This window comes from Brassica napus, chromosome A6, assembly GCF_020379485.1.
Source record: "Brassica napus cultivar Da-Ae chromosome A6, Da-Ae, whole genome shotgun sequence".
Lineage (NCBI taxonomy): Eukaryota > Viridiplantae > Streptophyta > Magnoliopsida > Brassicales > Brassicaceae > Brassica > Brassica napus.
Window position 1 is genome coordinate 6096030 of NC_063439.1, and position 16596 is coordinate 6112625.

The 16596-nt window shown below is 39.9% G+C and overlaps 5 protein-coding genes across 13 annotated transcripts; 4 read left to right on the plus strand and 1 right to left on the minus strand.

The window, feature by feature from the left end:
- Nucleotides 1-507: 507 nt before the first annotated feature.
- On the plus strand, nucleotides 508-5625 carry LOC106346675. 7 transcript variants are annotated; one of them, XM_013786073.3, is made up of 15 exons: nucleotides 508-867; nucleotides 945-1329; nucleotides 1396-1573; nucleotides 1659-1798; nucleotides 1874-2915; nucleotides 3011-3111; nucleotides 3194-3338; nucleotides 3783-3851; nucleotides 3928-3973; nucleotides 4053-4333; nucleotides 4475-4554; nucleotides 4649-4784; nucleotides 4931-5057; nucleotides 5156-5238; nucleotides 5324-5625. In XM_013786073.3, exons 1-15 carry the CDS (start codon nucleotides 759-761, stop codon nucleotides 5459-5461), a joined length of 3060 nt encoding a protein of 1019 aa, XP_013641527.1. In that variant the 5' UTR covers nucleotides 508-758; the 3' UTR covers nucleotides 5462-5625. The 7 variants fall into 7 exon arrangements, 5 of the variants coding, with proteins under 5 accessions (XP_013641527.1, XP_022576457.1, XP_022576456.1 ...); XM_022720736.2 differs by having other exon boundaries at nucleotides 4080-4333; XM_022720735.2 differs by having other exon boundaries at nucleotides 3786-3851.
- Nucleotides 5626-5668: 43 nt separating this feature from the next.
- Nucleotides 5669-6679, plus strand: LOC106346676. The gene has a single exon (XM_013786074.3). It carries the CDS (start codon nucleotides 5882-5884, stop codon nucleotides 6512-6514), a length of 633 nt encoding a protein of 210 aa, XP_013641528.3. The 5' UTR covers nucleotides 5669-5881; the 3' UTR covers nucleotides 6515-6679.
- Nucleotides 6680-6722: 43 nt separating this feature from the next.
- LOC106346677 (translation machinery-associated protein 7-like) lies at nucleotides 6723-7925 on the minus strand. Its single transcript, XM_013786075.3, has 4 exons — nucleotides 7780-7925; nucleotides 7600-7655; nucleotides 7357-7398; nucleotides 6723-6965 (listed from the first exon to the last, which is right to left on the minus strand). The coding sequence occupies exons 1-4, from the start codon at nucleotides 7793-7795 to the stop codon at nucleotides 6885-6887; spliced, it is 195 nt and encodes a 64-aa protein (XP_013641529.1). The 5' UTR covers nucleotides 7796-7925; the 3' UTR covers nucleotides 6723-6884.
- Nucleotides 7926-8013: 88 nt separating this feature from the next.
- Nucleotides 8014-9822, plus strand: LOC106351324 (U4/U6 small nuclear ribonucleoprotein Prp31 homolog). 2 transcript variants are annotated; one of them, XM_022720739.2, is made up of 2 exons: nucleotides 8031-8182; nucleotides 8247-9822. In XM_022720739.2, the coding sequence occupies exon 2, from the start codon at nucleotides 8321-8323 to the stop codon at nucleotides 9668-9670; it is 1350 nt and encodes a 449-aa protein (XP_022576460.2). In that variant the 5' UTR covers nucleotides 8031-8182; nucleotides 8247-8320; the 3' UTR covers nucleotides 9671-9822. The 2 variants fall into 2 exon arrangements, with proteins under 2 accessions (XP_022576459.2, XP_022576460.2); XM_022720738.2 differs by having other exon boundaries at nucleotides 8014-9822.
- Nucleotides 9823-12037: 2215 nt separating this feature from the next.
- On the plus strand, nucleotides 12038-16428 carry LOC106346673 (protein MLN51 homolog). 2 transcript variants are annotated; one of them, XM_013786069.3, is made up of 11 exons: nucleotides 12038-12197; nucleotides 12300-12749; nucleotides 13026-13128; nucleotides 13236-13441; nucleotides 13527-14167; nucleotides 14400-14502; nucleotides 14838-14957; nucleotides 15184-15239; nucleotides 15546-15606; nucleotides 15841-15983; nucleotides 16215-16428. In XM_013786069.3, the coding sequence occupies exons 2-10, from the start codon at nucleotides 12322-12324 to the stop codon at nucleotides 15866-15868; spliced, it is 1746 nt and encodes a 581-aa protein (XP_013641523.2). In that variant the 5' UTR covers nucleotides 12038-12197; nucleotides 12300-12321; the 3' UTR covers nucleotides 15869-15983; nucleotides 16215-16428. The 2 variants fall into 2 exon arrangements, with proteins under 2 accessions (XP_013641523.2, XP_013641524.2); XM_013786070.3 differs by having other exon boundaries at nucleotides 13239-13441.
- The last annotated feature ends 168 nt before the right edge of the window (nucleotides 16429-16596 follow it).

A 16596-nucleotide genomic window follows, 5' to 3' on the forward strand; every position in this document is an offset into this window, starting at 1 on the left:
CGGTGACAAGGGTATTTACGTCATTATACTTAATTGTTGGAACAAGTTAGCGAAATAGCCAAGGGTATTTATGTCATTATACTTAATAGTTGGATCAAGTTAACGAAATAGCCAAGGGTATTTACGTCATTATGTTGTTGGATTAAGTTTAAAGAAAGAGCCAAGGGGTTCTGGCGACGAACCAGGGTTCGACGCTTTGCGAGAGATCACATGGAGTTGGTTGCCAAGGGTCCGATTGGTAATGGCTGTAGCTTTAAATATTTTGCTGTAGAAAAAAATCTGTAGACTTTTTGCTGTGGCTTTAGATTTTATTGCTGTAGAATTTTATTGAAGCACTAAAAAATTGCTTTGGATATTTGGCTCTGCAGAGCACTTGTACAGCTGTAGGATATTTTAAGAGCTGTAGTTTCAAAAAAGAATTTAAAGCTTGATTGCTCTGAATTTGGTGCTGTGGAAATAAATAGAGCTGTGGACAGCACCTACAGCAACTACCAATCACCCCCCAAGTGTAAAAGATTAATGAAACTGCAAACCACGAAGAGGAGGAGATAATTAATTAATAAAAGATCTTTTAACATCTTCCCGGGAACGCTCGCCGGAGAGGAAGCCTCCGTAATCAACAAGCGTCACCGGGAGAGAGAATCCATTTCCGCCGATTCTATCGATTCCCTCAGGCTTCGATCCCAAATCAGCTCGTATTCCTTCGAATGAGACTTTAGTTTCCGCCCTAGGGGAATAGGGGGGGGTTTGATTCAGCTATGAGCACACAGAAGCAGGCGGCGACAGTTCGGGACCTGGTAGAGGAAGCCAAGAAGCGGATCGTAATCCTCGTGGTATGCGTCGTCGGACTCTCCTACCTCCTCTCCCGTAAGTTTCATACTTTCTCACTTGCTGACGTGTCTCCCTCTAATTAATTTGAATATTCACGTTTGTTTTTGACACAGTGACAAGCTCATCTGTTTTGGTGAACCTCCCTGCTGCTGCGTGTTTAATCATCCTCCTTCGCTACTTCTCACTCGATGTCGAAATGAAAAGAAAGTCTGCAGCTTACAATAATAGCAAACCTTCTTTATCTCTGAACAAACCTCCTGAACTCCTTAAAGCCGCTCCACGCTCTGACTGGAGAAGCAAAGTGAACTCTCAGGTCGTTGAGGATGCTATAGATAGCTTCACTCGTCACCTCATTTCTGAATGGGTGCTTGATCTCTGGTACTCTCGGATAACAGCGGATAAGCAAGGTCCTGAGGAACTGGTTTTTGTTATTAACGGTGTTCTCGGTGAGCTTTCACGGCGGTTTAGAAACGTAAATCTCATTGATCTGTTGACGAGGTATGTTTTACTGGTTATGATTGCCTCTCCAAGGAACGAAAGAACTAAACTTTATGATTGGTTCAGGGATCTGATTGATATTATATGTCGTCGTGTGGAGATTTTCCGTGAATGTCAAGGAAAGATTGAGAGGAAACAAAGGAGAAGTCTCAGTTTTGAAGACCGTGACTCAGAACTAAGACGTGTGATGGCCGCTGATGATAAATTGCACCCTGCATTGTTCTCTCCTGAATCCGAGCATAAGGTTTAATGTAGTTTTAGTTGCAACGACCTGTTATGTTAAAGTTTTTTTTGTTGTTTGTTGTTATATTCTGGTCTCTATTTTTCAGGTTCTTCAGCATATAGTGGAAAGACTCATAACGCTAACGTTTAGGCCAGAAGATCTACACTGTGCTTTTTTCCATTATACCGTGAGGGAGCTTCTTGCTTGCTGTGTGATGCGACCAGTCCTAAATTTAGTCAATCCTCGGTAAGCTATTACCTCTTTAGACCACGTTTTGTTCCTGTTAATTTCACCTTCAGTGGTCCTCAAATTATTTTCCAGGTTTATAAATGAGAGGATTGAAGCTGCTGTGATATCAAGGATAAAGACTACTGACGGTTCTAGTGCTGCCAAAGAGACTTCTCAATCTGAAGATCTCTCGGAAGTTTCTCATGATCCTTTTGCTAGATATCTGGACCCCTCTGTCACAGGTGTTGAGCTTGTGCAATTGAAAAATGAACAGCAGAAAGGGAAAAAGGCTACAGATAAACAGCATGTAACAGATTTGGCCAAAGATCCATTGCTTTCAATGGACACTCGGTCTTCCCGATCTTGGAACTCCTTACCCTTACCTTCCAAAGTGGTTGATGATATTAAAGATCTTCAAGAACATCGAGAAGGAGAGGGATGGGGTGATGTATTAGACAAGATGTCACAAAGGAAAACTGAGACCCTTTCTCCCGAGCATCTTGAAAGCGTGTGGGCAAAGGGAAGAAATTATGAAAAGAAGGAAGGTGAGAATGTTGTTGAGCGGGTGCCGCCCAGATGGTCTAGCAAGGAATCGTGCAACGATGCTGATGATGCACGGCCTAAAAACTTGAGTGAAGGCACTGCAAACGCAAGAGGAACCAGTCAGCATAATGTAGTAAATAGAGAAAGTTACTTATCAGATTATTCCTCTGCTGAAGAGGACGAGGGCCAAACAAAGAGTAGTCATTCTTATACATCTGAGGATGAGGAAACGGTAACAGGTCTAAACAGTCCTGGGACTCGAGTCTGGGATGGTCGAACGAACAGAAATCCTGTTGTCTCACGGATACACCATCCACTTGAAAATTCTGGTCGTCGTTTCGGTAAACACAGTAAAGGGGATGAATATTACGAGCAAGCACCCAGACATCAATCTAGCCGGAAGAGATCCAGACGTTCTGGACACATTGGCAATGATGATAGCGATGATTCTGAAAATGATTCTTTGGCTAGATCATGCAGTGGAACATCTGCAACCTCGTCTGCATCATACATTTCAGTGGCGGGAAGTGACCTTCCCAATGCCCTTAAAAGTTCTTTGTTGGTTGATTCCTTTGACAAATTGAGATGTGAGGTGAGTAAAATATCTATTTGTCATCCAAACACCGATAAAGCTGTAGACAATGACGAATCATATGATGGATGGATAAATTTAGGTTCTTCTCGCAGGTTTTGGGTGCCAATATTGTGAAGAGTAGTTCTAAGATGTTTGCTGTGTATTCAGTCGCTGTCACAGATGAAAGTAATCATAGCTGGTCTATCAAAAGAAGGTGATATAATATTACTGTTACGGATCTGATGATAGCGCATTGTTTTTTTTTTTAAATAATATTTACTTATGTGAATTTTCAGATTTCGACATTTTGAGGAGCTTCACCGGCGGCTTAAAGTGTTTCCCGAGTACAATCTTCATTTACCGCCAAAGCATTTCCTATCAACAGGAGTGGACATACCTGTTATCCAAGAGCGATGCCTACTCCTTGATGACTATCTCAAGGTCAAACGGCTTGTCACTTGTTTTTAGTCTCTGTTGATGCTTTATTCATGGTGCTTTTGTCTAAGGTTGTGTTTTGTTTTCTACTGAATTTTTATTTTGATGAGTATATCGACTGTGAATTGGCTTTTGTGTTTTCATGTTTTGGTAGTTACTTCTGGATTTTTGAAAAGCTATTGCTCAAGTTTACGTGCATAAAACATCACCGTGGGCTAGGACTCTGTAAATTAGTCTGAAGTAGAGTATGGCATGCTTTGATGTACTGAAGTTATGTGCTTATGTATATTGTAGTGCTGATATTTCTAATGCGTGAAGCTTTGTACATAGTTTTGTTTCGCATGCTGCCTATTCTTTCACGTTAACCAACATGTAATTGAAAAGATTTGCGTTGAAGTGATTTCCCAGTTTTTCCTAATCTACGAATTACCGTTTCTCTACTATGCTCAGAAGCTACTGCAGCTACCCAGAATTTCAGGATCAATTGAAGTTCGGGACTTCCTCAGTGTGGATTCCCAGGTAAATTCTCTTCTGTTGACTCAAAGATCACTAGTGCTAACAGATTTTGAATGTGTACAATGTTGCTGCTGTGCAGACTTATGCGTTCTCAAGCTCCTTCTCGATCATTGAGACGCTGACGGGTGGGTAATTCACAACACAATGGGATTTTGATATCTACTAGTTTTCTGTTATTTATTGTCACTAGCAAAATCGTTTCAGTTAAACATGTCCGTAAGACCTCTGCAGTATCTACAAATTTGGCTAACGTGACGCCGGGTCCTCTTCTTTCGAGAGAAAATCTGAGTTCAGAGAATGGGAAATCGGGTCAACATATTAAGAATAACGTTATGGTGGATGATCTGAAGTCAAAAGTGAAAGCTCCTGGAAATGATCATACCAAGACGTCTGATTCAGATGTGAGAAATAACAAAGAGAACGGCGGGCTAAAAAAGGGTATTCAACATGCTGATGCAGTGGCCTTTACCGGCCTGCCCACAGAGGTATATGTTAACATCTACGCGTAGCATAAGCCATTAGAGTTTTGTTTCTGATGATTCTGTCTTTTGCATTGTGGGAAACCATGAGGCCAGTGCTTGTATTTGTATCTTGCTGTGCTTGTTGTAACACTGTATTTCTTGCAGTGGGTTCCTCCAAAGCTAACATTACCCCTTCTAGACTTGGTAGATGTTGTCTTTCAACTCCAGGAGGGTGGGTGGATCAGGTACATCAATTTATAACCAAGGGCCATACTATTTTTTTCTTTTTAAGTTAACAAAATTAAGTGATTTTGATCATCTATCTTTGCACATTACAAGGAGGAAAGCTTTTTGGGTTGCCAAACAGATACTTCAACTGGGGATGGGCGATGCATTAGACGATTGGGTACTAGAGAAAATCCGTATTTTGCGGCGGGGAACTGTAGTTGCTTCTGGAATTCAACGGGTTGAACAGGTGAGAGAACCTCTTCCTATTGAACCGTGAGGTATCATCGGAAGTCACAGTGAGCAATGGAAAAAGTATTGCCTAACAGTGACACCTCTATGATATTTCAACCCATGTTAAGATTTGAAAACTAATACTTGGTTATTACCTCTCAGATACTATGGCCGGATGGGATATTCATCACAAAACATCCAAAAAGGCAGCAACAATCCAGCAGTTCTGACGAGGAACAGCAACAAGAAGCAGAGAGACGGGCCAAGTTCGTTCGTGAATTGATGATCGGTAAATGATCTTCCTGTCACCTAATGCTTTTTTGCATCAGTGATATCTAAGCTTTGTTGGATTAACACATAAAATGTTTGAATCAACCCTGAACACAGAAAAAGCTCCAGCGACTATTGTGAGCCTTGTGGGTCAAAAGGAGTATGAACAATGTGCGGAAGATCTCTACTTTTTCCTTCAGGTAAAAACATTCCAGTATTGTCTTTAGGTTGTGAGACTTGAGCTCAAGAATTGGGTTTGATTTTGTTTAACTATTGTTGTTTCAGTCATCAGTATGTCTAAAACTGTTGGCATATGACCTTGTGGAGCTGTTGCTAACCTCGGCGTTTCCGGAAATGGAGCAGTCTTTCAAACAGTTGCAAGAAGAAAAACATCTCTTTGGTCAATACACACCACCAACCTGATCCTTAGATTGTGCGTTGCAACTCCTCCCAATCTTAAGTTGAGTATTGCTAAATATGTTTATACAGTGAAGAGATCACGAAAGCATTTCAATGAATGAATCATATATACCATCAAAGCATTTCAAGAAAACGTAGTAGTAGTTTCAAAGCCAATTGGCACAACACTTTCTTCTCTCAAAACATGGGCTTACCCATTAAGGGCTTGGTTCTAATTATTTAAGCCTGTGCAGCTGACATGTATGATGATTGATGAGCAGTGGTGGCAACAACGATAAGTTGGGGACCATTGTGAACACTGCTTATCAATGTGATGACGATTTCTTACCTATAAAAGTGTCCTTGACACTCATCCACATGACACCTTCTTTAAGTCTGACTTTGACATATCATATCAGCTCCCTTCTTCTAACATGCCACTGAATGAATGTTAGGTTTCGTCTTGAGTTGCATAAATATGGTTATCGTCTCAATAAAGGAACAGCAGGAGAGACAAAAATAGCTACAATGATGAAACCCTCAGCGAAATCAATTCAGAGAGTTGGTCGTTTCTTAAGGAAGAGCCTTGGGAGCATCAAGTCCACTGTCTGCTTTGGTAAACACCACAACTTCCCTAACAACAACACTCCACTCTTGAGCCCCTTCTCATGCAGTCTTAGCCACCCATGTCCACAAGATTCCCAAACTGAAGAAACATACAGCGTTCTATCCTGTGAGAGCAAGGTTGTTGCAGATACCAGAGATGAGAGACTCATCAACAAAAGCCAACATAAGAAGAAACCGAAAGAAAAGGTTGCAAGGCCATTCGAGGAGGCGAGGAGAAGAGGTGACATGCTGGCGCAAAAGATGAAAGATCTCAACATGGTTGATCTCAGAGACGTGGAGCATGCATTGGATGTAAGAGAAGCGCTTCGATGCTATTCAAACATTAGGAGCCCTGTCTATCTAGACATTGTTGACAACTTTTTCACAGACATGTACTACGAGTTCTCTGATCCACGCACCTCTTCGAGCATCAACGGTTCAAGAAGGAAAGCAGGATCTTTCAGACTCTAAAACCCCTCTTGATCAGCTTCGCTCTCGTTTAGAGCATGCACTACTTAAGAAAGGTTGTTTATCCTATTACGCAGTACATATATTTCACTCGTTACTTCTTTGGTAAAATCACATGTCACCCTCGGTTACTACCTCTGTAGTACCTTATAGTCTTAAGTTATCTCATCTTATAGAGTCTTCATTGATGACAAGCAAACAGCATTTGATATTAGGATAGTAACCATTTTCCAATTTCAAGAAGAAGTGGTGAGAGTAAACATATATGTATGGGAGAAGCAAAGTCACTCTCTTACACAGCACACGATTATTTTGTTTTTTCAAGTAGATAAATATGCACTGTCAACGACAGGCTACATGGATAAGAACGGAATCATTTCTTGCCGCTCTTCTTAAGTCCAGAGCCTCCAAAGGATCCCTTCTGCGATGCCTTGGCTCTTAGTTCTTTAAGTGCCTGTTTTAATTTTAGAAAGAAAAAAACAATTGGTCAGGCTCTCAATAATGAGGCAAACATTTACGTTTTAACAATAGTACCCTAATCAATATCATTTCCATAATTAAAAAAAAAGAGAGGTAATGGATTATCTAAACTAACAAACAGTTAGTGATATGACCCCATCTTGTTGAAAGGCCACTAGGTATATAGTGTCATTGTTCAGATTGACAACGTGACCATACTGAACAAAGTGGCACTACTGCATAATCTCTCTAAAGTAGTGGCTTCTTAGTGTAGACTACAATCTTCGGTTGAAAAGAGGAGCAAAAAAAATAAACCTAACTATATGCAAACCAAAAAAAAACAACTAATATGAACAACAAACGAGAGTATCAAAGTGAGAACTCACCTTTTCCTCGTCTTTCTTCTTCTGAAGGTTGGCCATATCGTGCTGCAGTAATCACGAATCAACATTCAAGAAGTCAGAGAGTGTAAAAATAATGTCTAAAAAACACTTTATACTTGCAAGAGAGATGCTTATGTATCATTGTGTGACTTTTAACTTTAAGAATTCAAGTTAGTTTTACACAAATCAAAACAAGATCCAGAAAGCGTTTCAATCACATTAAAAAGGTGTGAAAAGAGGGTTCACCTCGTCGTATTCCTTCTTATCAGCTTTTGGCTGCTTCAAAGGTTTAGCCTTTCCTCCTGTTTTTCAAAGAAAAATTATTAGCAGATCGCAAAGTATGCTCTTTTATTCCTTCTTCTCGCAAACGAATCAACACAACATAAAAGAAGAACCTTAAATCATGAAATCTAAAATTGATTTTACCTTGCTTGGACGACATGACTAGTTTCTGGAGCTAGGGTTTGATGCTGCTTGTCTGAGAATTTGCGGAAGAAAGTAAAGTTTCAGACGACGGACTTGTGTCTTAGATAGAATCTCTAACCACTTGCTGTTATATATATTGTGTTCGTAGTAACAACGCAACCCATTTAATGGGCTCAGAGAGAATATAAAGCCCATTAAACATTTGGGCCACCTCACCGACTAAACGTTTATTTATCAAAGACCTAACCAATGACTTGTCGGTCAAGCAAAAAGGAAACACAAAAGAAAAAGGAAATCACAAAGACGGCTATAAAAGAAGAACCTGATCAACACCCACACACACAATTCATTAACGAACAAGAAGAGCTATAGAAGAGGAGATTCTTTTAGAAGCGTGCGTTTGGTAAGCCCTTTGATATCTCTTTACTATTAAGATATGGCAGAACTTGAAGATTCTTTCCTCGCAGAGATCGACGAGTTATCCGACTATGAAGAATCAGGATTCGAAGACAACGTCCCAAACTATGGAGAAGATATCTCCATGGACATGTCAGACTTGGAAACCCTAAAGTCTGACGATGACCTCGACACCGTCTCTAAGCTACTGAGAACTCAAAGATACGCTGACGTAATGAACAAGGTGGAAGACGCTCTCGGCAAGGATTCGTGTGGAGCTTTGTCAGAAGACGATCCTCTATACAAACTAATCGTGGACTGCAACAAGCTCACAGTAGATATCGAGAACGAGATCGTCACCGTCCACGGCTTTATCCGTTCCAAATACAGACCTAGGTTTCCAGAGCTGGAGTCGCTTGTGCATCACGCAATCGAGTACGCTAGCGTCGTGAAACAGATCGGGGACGAGAAGGACTTAACCCTAGTTACTCTCAAAGGTCTCTCGGCAAAAAGTACTCCCTTATCTGTTTTACTCTTTGCTTCGACCACTAAAGGGAAGCCTCTCCCAGAAGATGTCTTGCAAAAGACGTTAGAGGCGTGTGATCGAGCTTTTGAGCTTGATTCCGCGCTGAAGAAGATTCTTGCCTTCGTTGAAACCAAGATGGGATGTATAGCACCGAATCTCTCAGCCGTTGTGGGGAGTGCTGTTGCAGCTAAGCTCATGGCGACTGCTGGAGGCTTGTCAGGGCTTGCTAAGATGCCTTCTTGTAACGTTCAAGTTCTTGGTCAGAAGAGGAAGAATCTTGATGGATTCTCTGCTGTAACAACACAGTCTCGTGTGGGTTACCTGGAGCAGACTGAGATTTTTCGAAACACTCCTCCTGGATTTAGGAAGCAAGCTATCAAACTCTTGGCTGGAAAGTCTACTCTGGCAGCTAGGGTTGACGCTTGTAGGGGAGACCCGTTGGGGACTAATGGTAAAGCTCTGAGGGAAGAGATTCAGAAGAAGATTGACAAGTTGCAAGAGCCTGGTGTTGCAAGGCAGCCTAAGCCTCTTCCTGTTCCAGATATGACTGCTAAGAAGAAGAGAGGTGGTCGGCGGTTAAGAAAGATGAAGGAAAGGTATGCGGTGACGGAGATGAGGAAGCTTTCCAACAGGGTGGCGTTTGGTGTTGCATCTGAAGAGAGCTCGCTTGGGGATGGGTTAGGTGTAGGGTATGGGATGCTTGGGCAAGGTGGGAGCAAGAGGCTGAGAGTTTCCAGTGTTCCCAGCAAGCTGAAACTTGGTGCTAAGCTGGAGAAGAAGCTTAAAGAAAGACAGTATACAAGTGGTGTTACTACTGCAACCACTTCTGGTTTCATGACATCAAGACTTGCTTTCACACCTGTGCAGGGAATAGAGCTGTGCAATCCTGGAGCTGTGAAATTAGGTAGTGGGACTCAGAGCACTTACTTCTCTGAGTCAGGAACCTTCTCCCAGATCAAGAAGATATAAAAACCTTTTTTATTATTCTGGTTTGTTTGCTAGTTTGCTTTATTGTTTGAGATGATTGAAACTTAAATGGAATGTGTTAAGGATGATTGATACTTGCTTTTAGAAAAAAATCCTTAGGAAAACATGAAGTTTCAGCTTGTGTTCTATTAAACAATAACTACAGAGTACTCTCATGATTATTTAATGAGTAATTAGGGTAGATATACACTTCCAAGATCAATATTAGGAAACTACCCAATCCGTGTTTTAAGTACTGTACAGTTTCAATTAATACCATTTTACCCCTATTAATTGGACCCCACCAAATTCTGGAGAAAGATTACATGTGATACGATTTTATCTCAAGCACTCGGCATATTGAAGAAAGAGAAAAAGAGTAAACAGAAAAATATGAGAGATATAAGAGTGAAAAAGAAGACCAGAGAGAAAACAAATGAGAGAAAAAAGAAGAAACAAAGAAGAAGATAAGAAGAATATGTTATACACGGAGATGGATGTCGGTAGACACGAAGTGATGGTAAACGCCGTAGACGGCAAGGCAATACGCTTCCAACGGCGATTCCATCACCACCTCCTTCACTTCCTTCACCACCAACACCACCTCTAGCAACATGAACCCTAGCTAATTGCATCATGATCGCCTTCACCGCACTAGTTTTATTTATCTTATTCTTCACATTTGCGCAACCGTCTTCGGAAAGTAAAAACATAGCTTTTCGATCAAAATTAGATTATTCACTGATTAATATCTCCGTTACTAGTATTTCGTATTGTCTTCAGTGTTGATATCTTTTTGAATTGGTGTTAACTGATAATAATAATAGACCATAATAACTTACTTACGTGTATGATATATGTTAAGAAAATAACTTAGGCGATAACATTTTTCCATCAGTGCTATGTTAATAAGAAAATAACTTAGGCGATAACATTTTTCCATCATTGCTATGTTAATTTGTACTTGCTTTCCTAACTTAAAAACATTACCTTTTTGTTTGTTAATCATTGAATTAGTTTATGTCTTGTTTGATTTATGTCTTGTTCGATGGTAAATTAGGTTCCATTTACTGATACATAATTGGTTACTTGTTAAATAAAAAGATTTCTGCTAACTGTTAAATGGTTGAAAGAGTTACAAAATAGTTGTTGTTAGCTGATACATAGTTTGTTACCTGCTAAAATAGACTTCCATTAGCTGTTACATGTTATGTTAGTTGTTATTCAGTAACATTGTTGTATAACATATATATTAGAATATCTCTTTATAGATACTCTTCTAGATATATACATACCTGCTAACAAACAGTTAAAACCGCTATGTATAATTGTATCATTTATAAACCATTACTTTTTACTTCTGTGAACTCACTCAAATATGTCACCGCTAAGATGAGACTGTGGCTGAGATGAATCTAGGTTACCATCGCCAGCACACACTTTTTAGCTGCGATCCACCCTTGTACAAACAATCATTCCCAAAAAGATCCATACAATTGATTACACTACAAAATTTGTTATACGTTTTTGTTGTTATTAACGTGCTAAAATTTATGTTACAGGTACAAGGAATGGAGTTTAGTGAAACTAACGTTACGACAACCCCAACAATAAAGTTATTCTTTTTAAGACAACTCCCAACAATAAATTTATGTTACATGTACAAGGAATTGAGTCTCGAATTTTATTCTTTTCATCTGATCACGAGAATGCAAATGATTTTCTTTTTAAAACATTGCAACAAACTTTTAACAGGGAAAAACCACTAATGGAAATGTTGTGAAGATTGAAGAAGATGATTTGAGAGACACGTAAGAGTGAGATGCTTACAAAATTAATAAAGAAAAAAAAATGGTGTGGTTTACAATCAACCTACCTACTGGTGAATAGAAACCTACAAGATCTGAATCCATATCTTGTCAGATACTACCATCTAACGTGTCATGAGTAAAAGGGTAAAATCGGTATGAAAGAGACAAAATCGTACAGTGGTATGGAGTTTAAAGGCGCGTGAGGTATTTTGCCAATTTTGGCTTGGTTTCAAGCTAATTAGCAAATTCTCTCTTATTTAATTTTCTTACTAGCTCAATATATACCAAATAGCATTGTAAATAGGAGGTTACTTCATGTCTGAATGTGGCTTCAGAGTCAATGAGATCTTTTAAGACATGAGGGACCATCCCTTGGCGATGTAAGATTAATACCAATGCTCCTTCAACACACTCTCTGATTGTCAGATGGATTCAAGAGTTACCTTACGAGATATCAAAGTGATTTCTCATAAGATTCAGCTTCTGAAGCCTTGATGCAATTTGAGAAAAGGATCTTAATTAATTAACAATACAATCCTGAAACGACGCCGTATTATAATTTTTTTTTTTAATGTGAGAAATTAACAAAAAAATCGAATTTATATTTTAATTTGGATAAGACTTCGCTTCCACTGTTAAATCTATTTATATAAAAAAAAGTCAAAGTCTCTTCCACTCCATTCGATAAATCGCAGAAGAAACGAAACGCCTCTCTGCAGGTAAACTAGGGTTTAGGTTTTCTTCATCCCTTCGATTCTTCAATTACTCGACGAGGTTTCTTCATCTAGGGTTTAGATTCACGATTCCTCTCTCCTTTTCAGGTTTCTAGAGAGAGAGAGAGTTATGGCGCAAGCTGATGCAGGAGAACCGGAGTACGAGAGTGATCCCGAGGAGCTGAAGCGCTCCTTGGCGGCGAGGAGGAGAGAAGCTAGTGACGACGAAGAGGACGATGACGGTGGTGAAGGGGTTAAGAATCGTAGAGCTGAGGTCGATTCAGATTCCGAGCAATCTGATGAACATGTTGGTGCTGTGAAGTATGATAATGACGAAAGTAAGAGTGAAGATGGAGAGGAGAGTTACGATGAGGAGGAGGAGGAAGGCGATGAGTATTTGGATGATGACAAGAGGAGTAAGAGTAAGCCAGCGGAAGATGCGGCGGGTCATGTAGATGGAGAGGAAGAGAAGGAGAAGCAATCGGCTGCGGTTCCTACAGGTGGAGCTTTTTATATGCACGATGACAGGTTCCAGGAACTCTCTGCTGGGCGAAGCAGGTACACTCTTTTCCACAATCTTCTCAATTGCAATTGTTCTTATTAGAGATACAATAGACTGAAAGGTGGAGTTTTTACCCTCGTAAAGCAACGTATTATCATGCAAATTCATGAAGTATGAAGCTTTTGGGGTTGCTATGTTAGATCTGGCCTAGTTGATGCCATTGGGAACAGATAAAAATAAATTTGAATATTCATTAGCTCTTTTTGTCAACCTTTTGTCTGTTGATTCACGGTGATGTCAGAATGATATAAGTTTGTTTTTGGCTTACATAGGCGAGGGCGGGGTGGAAGGAAACCGTGGGGATCTGGAGATGAAAGAAAATGGGGACATGACAAGTATGAAGAGATGAATACTACTCAGGAACAACATTATGATGTATAACTTCTCTCTCTCTGTTTATTTGAAAATTTTTAGCTCTCTCTCTCTCTTTGCAAAAAGTGTATATTAAGTGTATAATTGACTGGTTGTCTGTGTAAATTCAGCAGAAGGCTTCAAGAGGCAGACACAGAGGTCGCGGTCGAGGTAGGGGACAAGGGCGTGGATACACTAGAGGGAGAAGCTCTAGTGCATCATCCAGCAATGGGCAGCAAATTTTTGTTCCTAAAGCTGCCACACGAGAGGGAGAGCCCAGGAAAGATGAGACTCCCCTTAGCAAAGGCAATCAAGCACATTCCATGCAGAAAAAACAGTGAGTTCTTACTTTTTGTTTTCTATAGCCGAGTAAATATTTTTTTCTCTAATACGATGTACTTGTGTGTGTACTGGATCTGTAGGTTAAGAAATTCTCGAGGTTCACAACATTGGCATGAGAAAGGGACACATCACGATTCACAGCGTTCACCATCTGCACCTGCTAAAACTGGGAATGAATATTCCCATACCAAAAAGAATGTAGTTGCTTCAAGTCTTAGTTCTGCTTCTCCTCCTTTTTATCCTTCAGTGTCCTCGAGTAATTTGGCACATGGTATACAAGTTGGAATGGAAAAACTCCACACGAATGAAAATGCCACTTCCTCTGGGAAGAAGTACAGGAATACAAAATCCGTTTATCTTCCTGTTAATACTGCCCGGAATGTTCAGTCCACGAGTCAAGGTAGAGGTGCTCCTGCTGCTGGGAACGTGTTTTACCACCAATCTCATAGTCGAGGTGACAACATGCAACTCAATGGAGATTCAAAAGGCACTGGCCAAAGCTATACTAGATCCTCTACCCAAAACACTAGCTCATCAAAAAATCGTTATCCTCCTGGTGAAATAGAATCTGCGTCGGAAACAGGTGCGTCATTTGGTAAGGGTAAAGGGACTCTCCAACCTAGTGGAAGCGGCTCTTTGATGTATAGTGGATCTCATGTGATGGGGCGTGCAGAAAGTCTGCCGTCTGGTGACAATTCTAATTTCCCAGCTTTTCTGCCTGGTAAGTTTTTTTGGAAGACACTTTTCTCTCTGCGATGGACTATTTGAAAAGAATTTCTTAAGAATGAAACAGATAATATTTTAAAATTGAAAGTTGCTGATGCTGAACCACTTGGCTTGATTGTCTTGTCCATGAAAAGTATTTGTCAGATTCTTGTATCTGCGTACTTAGATTTTTCCGGGGTCTGGCTGGTTTTTAAATTATTGTCTATCATGATTAATTGCAAATGCAGTTATGCAATTCGGTGGTCAACATGGTGGGGTTCCAACTTTTGGAATGGCTTTTCCAGGATATTACCAGCCTGAAAATGGTGTTGGAAACCCGGAGATGACTTGGTATGCTTATTCCTTCTTCTTCTAGTTGAACTTTTTGGATGCTAGTTTTCAGAAGTTCTTGGTTGTTAGTATTTCAAACAATTAGATGTTGTGCACAATGTTAGTTGAATTGCCAGTGATTTTCGTGGTTTGTATAAAGTCCCATTTGATCACCATTGTTCTAGTCTGCATGCTGGAAAAAACTGAACCTACAAAGACGTAATTTTATTTGTATGCTTGCTTTGATTTTGAATACTATGCTGTTCGTATGCCCTGTGTGCTCCATCTATATGTATTTAGTTCCTGATTTGTTCTTTCTCCTGCTTGCTGTTGAGATTTTTGTGTCTGATTGGCAGGATGCCAGTTTTGACTGGTCCAGGAGCTTTAGGAGCTTCATACAGTCCGCCATATGCTGCTATTGATGGTTCTTACCAAGCACACAAGCCAGGGTTACCTTCCTCTGCAGGATCCTCCAGGTTTAAAGAGTAATCTGCATTGTTGTTACTTGTTTTAGATATCTTTAGTGCAAAAACCATGTGGATTGTGTAGAGATTTAAATAACATAAAATCAAGTGATGTTTGTAAATTTTAATTGTTTCTCTTATATAAACCTATCGCATATGCTTGGCACATGTTATATCCCATATTTATATTTCAAAGCACGCATTTTTGGCTTACGGAATTGACTTACTAATTTTGCAGCAAAGAGAATAGCACGAATAACCTTACCGATCTGGAGAATCCCATGGAGAGTCCTGGTTAGTCATCTTGCTATACTGGGTTATAAGGGGATGAATTTGCATTTATTGGCTTTTTATTTGGAAGTAACAAAGACATTGGACTTTTTCTTGCGTAAAGGAAATAATTGAATAATGAGAGCTTATGTGATAGATAAAGTAGTACAGAAAAATATATGTGATGAATATTATTTCAACAGGTACTGTCTTCAAAAGTAGTTGTCTGTTAGTCACGAAATAGCCAATTAAGGAGATATTCATCGGCTAATATGAAGATTGAGTGTTGGGATGAGTCTGTTTAAGTTAAGCTATTTTCCTTCTATGCAGAGGTTACAGAGAGTGGGGTTTCAAAACGGCAGAACAACAACCCAAGCAAGCAACCTCGTAGGTGAGTTTTTGAAGTTAGACCTACTCTTTGAAATCCATCACCAATTAATATTGAACCATTTATTATGGCCCACTATGCATTATGTCTACAGATTAGACTCGCTCTAAGTGGCTCACTGCACTAAAATACATATGGTCGAATATTTTTGTAGGATTCATGTAGAATATGTTATGTGGAATTTGATCTGATCAAAAACAAGAGCAGTTACTTGAGTTGTCGTTGGTGTTTATGCAGGTACTCGGAGATGAGCTTTAGCAAGTGATTACATTTGTGTAATACTAAGAAGATGTGTTAGGGACTCCTTTGCGCAGGGCCCTCGCGCTTCTCCAAGCTTCTTTACTTCTCACTTTGGCCGCAGTTGTTCCTGCATTTCTTAGGTAACTGATTCAAAGCTATATTTTAATTACGGGGGATTGAAATAGACTAGCGGGGAACGAATGCTGTGGTTGCTGCAATTTTATAATGGAGTGTTAGAATAAAAGACAATACTACTAAGACTGCCGCTAGCAAATAGAAATGAAGTGATATGGGTATGTTATGCATGTGTTATTTCGTAACTTCGATCATCTGCTTGTTTAGTAATCACTACTATTTGACGCTATTTTCAGGGAAGTCGTTGTCTCAAGCCTTGGCCAGCCTGTTTGGTGTTTCTTCTTTCTATTTATTTCCTATGTAATCATTTCTGTTTCTTATATAAGGTTGATGACTTTCTTCTGGTTTGGTGATGTGTTTACTTTTCCGTAGAACAACAGACTATGTTACGAACAAGAAATGGTTAATGGTTGAGACGTGTGTGAATGAATGCCAGCTACATTTTAGCAATCGTTATTGCAATTTCCTCTTTTCTCCATTGCGTAAAACTGGGTAGCTTTACTGAAACGTTGGGACTGTTATCTTTTATCGCCTGTGTTGGTGACCCAAGTCTGCCTCACACTGTTCGGGCCTGGATGGCTTGCTTGTCTGGTCTGTAAATAAGCCAGATTAATCACT